This window comes from Oratosquilla oratoria, chromosome 21 (genome assembly GCF_046742065.1).
Source record: "Oratosquilla oratoria isolate Oo_2021 chromosome 21, ASM4674206v1, whole genome shotgun sequence".
Taxonomy (NCBI): domain Eukaryota; kingdom Metazoa; phylum Arthropoda; class Malacostraca; order Stomatopoda; family Squillidae; genus Oratosquilla; species Oratosquilla oratoria.
Window position 1 is genome coordinate 18,521,401 of NC_134797.1, and position 12,784 is coordinate 18,534,184.

At 40.3% G+C, this 12,784-nt stretch overlaps 1 protein-coding gene across 2 annotated transcripts in view; it reads left to right on the forward strand.

Moving 5' to 3' along the window:
* Positions 1-12,784, forward strand: part of LOC143036727 (solute carrier family 23 member 1-like) — a 55,752-nt gene that overhangs the window by 13,230 nt on the left and 29,738 nt on the right. For both annotated transcript variants that reach the window (XM_076204379.1, XM_076204380.1), the window contains exons 3-6: positions 5,532-5,689; positions 6,476-6,675; positions 7,317-7,443; positions 9,074-9,194. In XM_076204379.1, the coding sequence (XP_076060494.1) occupies positions 5,532-5,689; positions 6,476-6,675; positions 7,317-7,443; positions 9,074-9,194 (606 nt within the window). The remainder of the gene's footprint in view (positions 1-5,531; positions 5,690-6,475; positions 6,676-7,316; positions 7,444-9,073; positions 9,195-12,784) is intronic.

Genomic DNA, 12,784 nt, shown 5'->3' on the forward strand with positions numbered 1-12,784 from the left:
CTTTTCCTTCTTTTAAGGAACTGCTTATTATGCTATGTATTTTGTCTGCCAGTTCATTCCTACATTCTTTCAGAATCCAGTTTGCTATTTCATCTGGCCCATGCGATTTTCTGACATCAAAATTACCCAAGTGTGTCAATATTTCATTCTTCGTTACTTCTATTTCTTCCATAGGGGGGACTTTTTCCTTCCACTCAATCTCTTCAGGTTGTATATTTTCCCTTGTAAACACTGATTTAAAATGTTTGTTCATAATTTCTGCCATTTCCATTTCCTCAGTGTATTCAACTCCTCCTTGTCTTAATTTCTCCAGGTCTTGTTTGTTTTTCAGTTTATTGTTTACAAATCTGTAGAATAGTTTTGGTTGATCTTTACACTTTTCTATAACATCTTTTTCATATTTTCTTTTTTCCTCTCTGCACTTTTGTACATATTCATTTCTATAACCAGTATATATTTTCCATTTTTCAGGTCTGTCTTTTTTCCATCCGGTCCAGGCTTTGTCTCTTTTGTCTTTTAACTCCCTACAACTTTTGTTGTACCAGCATTTTACATATTCTTTTTCTTGTTTTTGTCTTGGGACATACTTTTCCACTCCTTCTTTGTAAATTTTTGTCAAAATATTCCATTTCTCTTCCACTGATGTTTCTTCTTTGTATATTTCTTCCCAGTTTTCTTGTTGGAAGAATTCTCTTATTTTATCAAAGTTTGTTTTTTCATACATCATTCTTCCTTTTCTATATTGTTCATTTCTTTTCATATATTTTTCTTCATTAAGTTCCAGTTCAATCAATATGTGGTCACTTTTACCTATTGGTGTTTTATATTCAATCTTGTCCACTATTCTAGGTTCAGATGTAATTATTAAGTCAAGCCTCGATGGTTCTTCTTCATTTCTATACCTAGTGTTCTCTTGTATCCATTGTGTCATTGAATGGTCAGTAATCATCTCAAGTAGAGCATTTCCCCATGAGTCATCACCACTCTTTACTGTCATTTCTTCCCAGCAGATTTCTTTGCAATTAAAGTCGCCCATCATAACTATTCTTCCTCCGTCTTCCATTATTTTAGTTAATGCTATCTTTGTGTCCTCTAACATACTTTTATGTTCACTCTCCTCCCATGAGGCTGTTTTCGGAGGCACATAATTGATCACAAATTTTCTGCTCTTCTTATCTCGGTCTTCCACTTCTATCATAATCATCTCTACTGTATTCTTTCCATATATGACACCTTTCACGTTTATATCCTTTTTTGTCAGGAACATAACTCCACCCCCTTGTTTTTTCTCTCTGTTTCTAATCCAATAATTGTATGTATCATGTCCTACACTGTTGGGTGGTAGTGGGCCTTTTAATTTTGTTTCTACAATTCCCATTATGTCCGGTTCTTTTTCTTTCAAATAATCATTCAGTTCATTCAATCCTGTTATCAATCCATCTATATTTGTGTAAGACACTCTTAGTTTTCTGCCACTTCCATTGTGTTCTCTGTTTCCCTTATGTTTTTCTTTAGTATGTCGAACTGCTTTATTTTCATGTTCACTACTCTCCAATAGAATCTCTCTTTCTCTGACTCCGTTCTTTCCTCGTTTTTTGCCTTAGCTTCAATTCTTTTCTGCTTTTCTGCCTCTCTTTCCTCCTTATTCATTTCTCTTTTTATCCATACCTTTTTATATTGATCATTTGTTGCTAGTTTCCCTGTCTTGGATAGAATTTTCTCTGCCGTTGTTTGTGACCTGAATTTAATCTTAATTGGTCTGGTCTTATCTGTACTATATTTTCCGAGTCTGAATTTTTCCTCAATTTCCTTTATAATTTCTGGTTCATCTTCCTGGACTAATTTTAATAAACTGCTTACCCTTTCATTTTCCTCCTTGATTCTTGCGGTTCTATCTGGGTTATGTTTCTCTTCCATTCCTAATATAATTATACATTTCTTTTTGTCAGCTAATTCTCTTACTATATTCTCCTTCTGTCTCATCACTTTAATAACTGAGTCTTCATTATGTTCTTTCAATTGCTGTTTGACTATGTCAGTGAATGAAACCTTATTCCCTTCTTGAGTTATTCTCCAATTTTTAGCTTCTGTAGCTATTTTCTCACTGTTTTCATTACTATTCTTCTTCAATTTCTCGTTCTCCTCCTTTACATTTCCTAACTGTCTTTTTAGGTCCTCTACTTCTTCAGTTAAGTTTCTGTTAGCCTTCTCTAGTTGTTCCAATCTTTCAATTCTCTGGAAGATGGAGTCTACCTTACCTAACTTACGTTCCAAGTCCTCGATCACCTTATCAACTCTCTCCTCTAGTCTTATCAGTCGGGGGGGGGGTTGTGTCCCCCCCACCCTCTTTAAATCCCTGGAACATATTCTCGTCACTTTCTACTGTATTTCTCCTCTCTATACTTCTAATCTTTACATTTTTATTTGCCATTTCGTCATCCGGTGGTCGTTTCATGTTGACCTTACGCCCGTCTGCCTGGGCCAAGTCCTCCACATCCTCATTTCCTTCCATTTCCCCAGCAATCCCTCCCCTTCTCCTCTTTTCCTACTTACCTACTGCCTCACGAGCAATTTCCCCCCCCCCTGCAAACACAAAAAGGCACTTCTCTTTGCGTTGGTATCCACAATCTGCACTTTTCTTCAGAGCGTTCGTCAAGCCGTCCGTTCGTTGAAAGTGTGTGTGTGTGTGTGTGTGTGTGTGTGTACAGTATACACACACACACACACACACACATATATATATATATATGTGTGTGTGTGTGTGTATTCACCTCGGATCTGCTGCAGCCTCTTTGCGAGACAGCCAGACACCACCCTACCGCAGTGAGCTCAGAGCTCATTATTAGCAGATCTCTGGGTAGGTCTGAGACCACTCACACCCCACACACCGGGAATGCAAGGTCACAACTCCTTGACTAACGTCCCGTACCTACTCGCTGCTAGGTGAACAGGGGCTACACGTGAAAGGAGACAAACCCAACTTGTCTCCGCCCGGCCGGGGAATCGAACCCCGGTTCTCCGGCTTGTGAGGCCAGTGCCTTACCAATCCGCCACCGGGCCGTGTTACCAATCCGCCACCGGGCCGTGTGTGTGTGTGTGTGTGTGTGTGTGTGTGTGTGTGTGTGTGTGTGTGTGTGTGTGTAAGTGAGTGGTAGGGTGGTGAGATAAATAACGAGAATCGTTGAAGTTTTTATTTGCTGACGTTTCGCTCTTAACAGAGCTTCTTCAGAGTGTATAAACATGGTCAGGAAATCAAAAATTTTATACCTCACATCATTCCGCGTTCCTTCCTTAACCCACCCCATCCCTCCCTCTCGTACCCTTCAACTCCTGTAGGACCATCCAGCCGCACGTTTTGGACAGCTGAATAAAACCATCCCGATGGTTACAGGAGGGCTGGGATATTATGAAAGCTGCCTCGAGTATGTTTCGTTTTTTCTTGTCTAACCCTTGTTTTAATATTTCCACTCCGTCCCAGTTAGGTAAATGTCCATATTTCTCCGCATGAACCACCAAGGCGTTTGATGTTCGGTGGGCCCTCAGGTCACATATGAGCACAAGAGAGTTGTTTGCGGACGACACTGCGCTTGTGGCAGGATCGGAGGAGGGATGAAGTTGGTGACAGAGTTTGGAGAGTATGTGATAGAAGAAAGCTAAAGATAAATGTGGGTAAAAGTAAGGTGATGAGATGTACAAGGGGTGAAAGTGGCAGTAGACTGGAAGTGAGCATTAAGGGAGAGCGACTGGAGGAAGTGGATAGTTTTAGATACTTGGGTGTAAATGTGGCAGGAAAAGGTGGAGTGAAGGTGGAGGTAGAATGTAGATTGATAGAAGCGAGTAAATGCCTTGGTGGATTAAAGAGTGTAATGAGGAATAGACATTTGGGAATGGATGCTAAGAGGACACTGTATGAAGGAGTGATTGTGCCAACAGCACTGTATGGGGCAGAAACATGGAACATAAGAGAAGAAGAGAGGAGGAGTTTGAATGTGTTTGAGATGAGGTGTCTGAGAAGTATGATGGGGGTTACTAGGCTAGATAGAGTGAGAAATGAGGAGGTGAGGAGGAGAACGGGGGTGGAAAAGGGGTTCGGAGATAGGGTTGATGAAAGAGTATTAGGATGGTTTGGACACATGGAAAGAATGAGTGAAGAAAGACTAGTAAAAGAGGTATGGAAGGCAGATGTGGAGGGAGTGAACATGAGGGGACGTCCTAGGATGAGGTGGATGGATGGGGTGAAGGGGGTTTTGGGGAAGAGGGGAATGTCTGTTGAGGAAGACGGGAGAGGACAGAAGACAGGGGTGAATGGAGAATGGTTGTATGTGGATGATGATGTGATGCATGAGGTGGAATGGGCGGGGGGATGGGGGTGAGGTAGTATGTGTGAGCAAAATTTGACGCAGCCCGAAGGGATTTCTCCCCGTCTTCTCCTTTTATGCATGGGGGGACGGAGAGGGGGGGTCGCCGATTTAATGAAGCGGCCTTGCTGTGGATGTGCTGTGTCTTGCGACACTGCTTCTGACCCAGGGCAGTGGACAGGGTGCAGGGATGACCCGTCATCCGGGAGGTGTTAAGATAAGAGGGAGGGTGAAGGGGTGTGGAGTGTATTCAGAGATGGTATGGGTGGGAATGATTTTATGCCTTTCCTTTTTGGCTACCTCCCTTGTAAGGGGGGAAAAGCCTTGGTATATGTATATATATACACACACACACACACATATATATATATATATATATATATATATATATGTGTGTGTGTGTGTGTGTGTGTGTGTGTGTGTGTGTGTGTGTGTGTATATTTTTTTTTCTTTTTTTCCTATGTAGTAGTAGTAGTATTTTGTTGGCGATAAACAAGTGAAGTCATAAAAGTGATAAAGAAGAGGTTTATAGACGGCAATACAAAGTAGTGATAGCAAAAGTTTATAGATTAGTGTTTTTCATAACAGAGTATTCTTTAATCATAAAGGAACGCTGCTTCACTTTGCGGTCTACATGGTTTGGAGGTCTACTGATCTGGCGGGTGCGGTCTACCCGTCATGTGTTCCCGCATATATCAATCCTCCCTAATGAAGGAGCAAAATGTTGAAGGTATTAGATGAGGGAATAACATTGTAGACCGCATATTGTAAGAGATTTTTTCTCGTAGATCCCAAACTGAAATAGATACAGCGCTGTAGATCGCATATTGTAGAGGCACCCAATGCTGCATTACTCTAGTCCATATGAATTTCATTCAAATCACTGAGTATTGACTGTAATGCTACCTTCATGAGATACCAGTTTTTATTCGCACACTTGAAATGTTCGTGTTCCACTTTGTTAACAGTCTTCAAGACGTCCACAAATCTCATACTTCAGGAAATATATATACATAAATCTCTACTCACTCGAGATTTCCATTTTCTAGTTTATCAACAACCTTCACCATCTCCGCCAGTGTTACATCTCAGACAAAACAACAAACCTCTTCAACACAATGCATTTGCGCTAAATTTTCTATAATTATTTTTTACTGTAATTGCCTTCCTCAGCATTACCTCATGATGGTGGAATCCGCTGTCTCCATTCCGTACCTCCTGACGCCGCTGATGTGCATGGCCACGAATGATCCTGCTCGCAGCTCCATTGCCTCCACTATCATATTCGTCTCAGGTCTGGTCACCCTCATGCAGACCACCTTGGGTGTCAGGTAGGTCTCCTGCAGTCCTACGTTTTGGCCACAGGCATTACACTTTCAATGACCGACTCAACAATTTCCCCTCCAGTGCCCACAAAGAAAGTTCCCCCATCCACACCTTAATTCGGTGTTGTATTATTTTCCCGTAGTTTTTCTTAATTTCTTATCTAATATAAGGTAAAATATTCTCACACTCGCCCTAATGCCCTTCCTAACAATTGCTCGGGGGGATGGTGTGGAGGATGTCGCCTTTATATGACCTGACGAATCGATAACATAATTCATGAAAATCACCACAGTAATAAATCTATAAGTAGGTGAACACTGCAACCGCATTTTCAGTGGCCATTTGAGGTGGTATGAAATAGGAGGAGGGGTCTGCAAATAAATATGACACAGTTTCAACACGTACACCATTTCAGTGACCTACAGCCTATGTATCTGTAACAATAAGTCTTAAACTTTTATAGTGTCCGTATGGTATGAAATCTTCCAGTGTCCCGTTATCAAAAGTATTACCATAAAAAATGACAGATCAGTAATACAAAACTCGCTGAGAAACTAGATTTATTAAGTTCTTGAAGCTAGATAGTGTCTCATGTACCCTAGAATTACAGGTACCCTTGGGTAAGAACTAATACTCTGGAAAATAAATACAGTATGGGGATTGTTGTGCGTTTTGGCGCCGTGCTGCCTGTTTGCAGTCTCCCCATTTCATACCCTTAGGAACTACCACTGCACGTTTCAACCTCACGGATGCTAATCTGGTGTCACATCCACTTCCCATCTTGCCCACAGACTGCCCATCGTGCAGGGTGGCACACACGGCTTCCTGGTACCCACTATCGCCATACTGGCCCTCCGGCCGTGCCCGTCCGACGCCGAGCTGGACGCCATGACATCCGAAGAACGCCAGGAAGTGTGGCAAATCCGGATGCGAGAGGTGCAGGGCGCCATCTGCGTCTCCGCCATATTCCAAGTGGTCGTTGGTTTCACAGGTACACCTTAACAGCATAAACCAGCAACTCTTTAACTCCGCCCACTTTAATGCTGAAGGACATTCGCTTCTTTCTTCTGACTGCTACCAGGTACTTTTATTACAGCGGCACCAGTAACTCTCAAACCCCAGGTACTTTCATTCCAGCGGTAACTTCTTCAGCCTTTTCTTATGACTGTCACCAAGCTACTTTACTCTCCTCTGTGTGGAGTATGGAGAGTGAGGGCTGCCAACACACAGTGACGGACGTGATGTACATTCTTGTTCCCATAAATACATATGCCGATTTTATTCAGCTGCTGGTGGACCCTACTCTTCCCCCAGTGACGTCCCCTTGGCCATGATAGACTCGCGCCTCCCAGGAAACCAGCCACGGTCACCAGTTCCGCCCATAAGTCACCCAGTGAAGAGATTTTGTGTTACTTTCTGGAAAAAAAAAAACAAGTGTAGAGCAGTGTAGGGTGAAGTATCCTGTGTCTTATGTGTGACTGTTGCATCACGGTAATTTTGAGTCTGTGGCCAGGCTTGTTCTGTGTTGGTATTGTAATAAATGTAAATTAAATATCTGTAATGTATCTTTAACAGTAACGTGATGATTTATAAATCACAGGCCTACATAACTCCTGAGAATTTTTATTGCAGGTATCATCGGTCAGTTGCTAAGGTTCCTGACACCTTTAGCCATCACCCCAACCATAGCGCTGATCGGCCTTTCCCTTTACCCTGTGGCGACAGACAAGGCATCCTCCCACTGGGGTATCGCCGTTTTGTAAGTACAATAACATTCTACTGAAGATTTCTAAATTAGTCATTGTCAGGATTTCTTGCAAAATATCTTCGAAACTGTTTTCCTTATCAAATTTTGGTGCCAGATGATCCCTTCCCTCGCAATTGCCGAGATGTTTGAACTCGGACAGGTAGCATGGCGAAATGCCGAGTGCCGACCGGAGTGGGTGTCAAAATGGTCAGGTCTAGATTCCATACTCGCTAGTAGATGACGTCACGTTTTAGTGTTGTTATCACTTCGGGCAATGTCGGGTATTTTCGGAAGTTTCCGAAGTCCGATGTGACATTCAGAGGCCCAAATAAAACGCAATATTAGACTTCAAGCTTCTTTTATGGAAGAAAATAAAAATATCAAAACTTTATAACATTTTTTCATGTGGAAAGATGAATTATATAATATATAAATATATTACTATTACTGGGTGGACGTTTTTTTCATTAAAAAGTTTGAACTGCTAGGAAAAGACAAGAGACTTGAATTTTTTTTTTATAAAAATAGTCTTATTTTTATTTACAGCAGAACAATATTAAAATACATGTATGTGGAAAATCTCAATATTAAAATACATGTATGAGGAAAATCACTTATTCTTATTTACAGCAGCACAATTAAAATGCATGTAGTATACATGTAGGTGGAAAATCTCTACTGGTAAAAACACTTTATTTTTATTTGCAGCACATTGAGGGCAAGTGTAAGTGTCATCTGTGCACATTTCCTTGACATCATGCACAGACAGATTTACACAGTTGTTGTGATACCATTATTTACAAGAGCTGCAGTCTATCATCAGTTTTCCAGGACGATAGACATGACACAATATTTGGTGATAGTTTCATACCTCTCATTTTGTGGCAGTCTAGCTTTATTGAGTTTTTTATGTGGAAACATGGTGAAATCTCCCTTTTCAAGACATACTACAAGGTGTTCCCTCATTTTACTTGCACAGGAACTGATGACGTATACATCCTTGCATATGATCCTGTGACGTCATCTACTAGCGAGTAATGAATCTAGACCTGACCGTGTCAAAATACCAACAGCTATAAATAAACTTACTCGAATACGTACAACTTGAAATTAATTTCCCGTTAATAATTTTACCATTTATTTGTACTGCATCACGATTTCGCATAATCATGCTTTGCATGTTTCAATGTATATCACTGACGAGATATACGCACGGGACTGCAGATGCTTCTGTGAGAGTGGGCACGTTATCTCGCCGCGCCAAACAGACTGAATTCAAATACTATTACACAATTTTATATTGCCTACTGTATGAATAATGACAAAGTTAAAGTGGTTATAAATTGCATAGATCATAAGTCGACGAACATTTTACACTTAATATACGTATTTTACAATGTATTGGATGTATCAGTGAAAGTCATGTTTAAGATCACTACAAATTGTTAGAACCTTTACCTTACCTCTAACAATTATTTAATGTTGATTATGGTTTGTTTTTTTATGGTATGGGCTGTTTAGAAGTGCTGAAATTGATGTAGGTGTCTTCTGATGGTATTTTTCGGGGGGCATATGGCATGGGTTTTTACATTCCTTGTGGCCACTTCATCATCAACCACATTTTCTTTTTAATTCATTGCAGGACTATGGTATCCCTAGTGATCTTCTCACAATACCTTAGTGAAGTGACCGTCCCGTTTATCACGTACTCAAAAGATGCTGGATTCCACAGCACGCGAATCTATATCTTCAAGCTCTTCCCGGTTAGTCAGAGTAAACAAGGATATCCCACCTGGTATTTACAAGAACCAAAGTTCTTTGGTATTGTGGTTGTCAGGGCCCTCACATGGGGGAGGGGGGGGGCATATGCCCTAGGGCGGCAATTCTATTCTGGACATGCCGCCCACAAGGCTGACAAAATAATTATGATAAAAAAAAAGTTCAGAGGAGCCCTGAATAAGTTACCATAACATACGAATTTTGTGTTAGAATCAACAGAATGTGAAATATTTTTCCCTTATCCTTTCTGCAATAGGGACATTACATATATATTTTAAAATCCGTTTAATTATTTCGCAAGCCGATAGTAAAAAAGGCTGTAAGGGATGGAAGTGGAGATGGGAAGGTGGTGATGGGGAGGAAGGCGTCAATGAGAGAACTTTGCCCCGGGGCGGAACTTTGCCCTGGGGCAGCATTTTGCCCCGGGGCAGCACTTAGGCATGTAAGGACTGGTGGTTGTGCAACTTTACCCTGCTAGAAAGTGGGCTTAGAGGTACCAATATTAAGATCCATGCATGTTATACTAGTTTGTATTCATTATACAAGCACTAATTTTATTTAAAAATAGAAAAAAATAATAATAGTCTAATTCTTTAAAATATTCTACACTGGACTTACATAATCCTATTCACAAGAAATCAGGCCTAAGGGACCATGACAGGAATGTCCATGTAGTGTCCCTGCAAGATGGATGGCCAAAGGTGCTTCCCATTATCAAAACCTGTCAACCCCCTCACCTCTGTCAGGAGGTACAGCCCTGAGGGGCTGATACTTGGTCTCCAGACAGGGCCCAAAATCTACCAACTTCAACTATATTTCCTACATTTTCCATACATGGAGAGCTGACAACCAGTAACTGCTCTCCTTCCCCTACCACTTTCAGCCAGTGACACAAAAAAATGTCCAAATGAATACAACACAGACAAGAGTCAAATTTCTTCTGAGATCTGAGAGCCTATAGACCACTATCAGCCACTATGGGGCTGCAAGTTTTCCACTTTGTGAAACTTGGACCAACAAATTAATGAATCAGTAGAGGTCAGCCACCTTTAGCTGTTGGACTTTCTGCTGGAGGTGCTGTGTCTTGTTGCATTACTTCTGATCCAGGTAGTGGGGAGAGGGCAGGAATGACCCTTCATCCACAAGGAGCTAAAATAAAAAGGAAGACAAATGGGTGTTGGATGAGTGTGGTCTGGATGAAGGTGTGGGTGCATACCTTGGCTGACTACCTCCCTTAAAGTAGGGTTGCACTATTCAATGATAAGCTTGCAGTCCAACATCTGTATTTGTTCATCCTATATGTGGTTTCACGTAAAAGGAGCTAGAGTAAGCCGCACCTTCTATCCAGAATGAGGAACTTTCATTGGCAGAGCCAGTGCCTATCCCACCTTCTCAAATATTTTATTCCAAATAACTTTGAATGACTCCCGATCTCTCTAAAATGCATATTTGATGATCTTTGCATATCTTATACACACACACACACACACACTTCAATGAACGGACGGCTTAGAAGACGTTCTGAAGAAAATTGAAGTATTGTGGATCCCAATGCAAAGAGAAGTGCCTATTGTATTTACAGGGTGGGGGGGACATTGCTCGTGAGGTAGTAGGAAAGTAGGGAAAGAGGAGAAGGGGAGGGATTACTGAGGGAAATGGAAGGAAATGAGGAAGGAGTAGACTTGGCCCAGACAGACAGGCGAAAGGTAAACAAAAGACCCCCCGACGACGATGAAATGTCTAATAAAAATGTAAAGATTAGAAGTATAGATAAGAGCAATACAGTAGAAAGTGATGAGAATATTTTCCAGGGATTTAAAGAGGGTGGGGGGGACACAAACCCCCCCCGACTGACAAGACTAGAAGAGAAGGTCGATAAGATGATCGAGGACTTGGAGCGTAGGTTCGGTCATATTAACAATATTATACGGAGAGTTGAAAAATTGGAAGAACTAGAGAAGGCGAACAAAAACTTAACTAAGGAAATTGAAGAATTAAAAAAACAGTTAAAAGAAGTAAAAGATGAGAATAAAGTCTTAAAGGAGAATAATAAGGAGAACAAGGAGGGTTGGAAAAAAATTCAAGAAAATAGCAAAGTTGCATTCACTGACATAATCAGACAGCAAATGAATGAACAAACTGAAAACTCAGTTATTAAAGTGATGAGACAGAAGGAGAATATAGTAAGAGACTTAGCAGACAAAAAGAAATGTATAATTATATTAGGAATGGAAGAGAAACATAACCCAGATAGAACCACAAGAATCAAAGAGGAAAATGAAAAAGTAAGAAATTTACTAGAATTAGTTCAGGAAGATGAACCAGAAATAATGAAACAAATCGAAGAGAAATTCAGGCTAGGGAAATATAGTACAGACAAGACCAGACCAATTAAGATTAAATTCAGGTCACAAACTACGGCTGAGAATATCTTATCCAAAACAGGGAAACTAGCAACAAGTGAACAATATAAAAAGGTATGGATAAAAAGGGATATGAATAAAGAGGAAAGAGAGGAAGAAAAACAGAAAAGACTTGAAGCAAAGGAAAATAACGAGATAAGAACGGAGTCAGAAAAAGAGAGATTCTATTGGAGAGTAGTGAATATGAAACTAAAGAAAGTCGACATACAAGAGAAAAACAAAAGGGAAACAGAGAACACAATGGAAGTGACAGAAAACTAAGAGTGTCTTACACAAATATAGATGGATTAATAACAGGATTGAATGAGCTGAATGATTATTTGAAAGAAAAAGAACCGGACATAATGGGAATTGTAGAAACAAAATTAAAAGGTCCACTACCACCCAACAGTGTAGGACATGATGCATATAATTATTGGATTAGAAACAGACTGAAAAAGCAAGGGGGTGGAGTTATGTTCCTGACTAAGAAGGATATAAACGTGAGGTGTGTCACATATGGAAAGAATACAGTAGAGATGATAATGATGGAAATAGAAGACAGAGATAAGAAGAGCAGAAAGTTTGTGATAAATTATGTGCCCCCGAAAACAGCCTCATGGGAAGAGAGTGAACATAAAAGTATGTTAGAGGACACAAAGATAACATTAAACAAGATAATGGAAGAGGGAGGAAAAATAGTTATGATGGGCGACTTTAATTGCAAAGAAATCTGCTGGGAAGAAATGACAGTAAAGGGTGGAGACGGCTCATGGGGAAACGCTCTACTTGAGATGGTTACTGACCATACAATGACACAATGGATACAGGAGAACACTAGGTATAGAAATGAAGAAGAACCATCGAGACTAGACCTAGTAATTACATCCGAACCTAGAATAGTGGACAAAATTGAATATAAAACACCAATAAGTAAAAGTGACCACATATTGATTGAACTGGAACTTAATGAAGAAAAATATATGAAAAGAAATGAACAATACAGAAAAGGAAGAATGATATATGAAAAAACAAACTTTGATAAAATAAGAGAATTCTTTCAAAAGGAAATCTGTGAAGAAATATACAAAGAAGAAACAACAGTAGAAGAGAAATGGACTATTTTGACAAAAATTTACAAAAAAGGAGTGGAAAAGTATGTCCCAAGACAA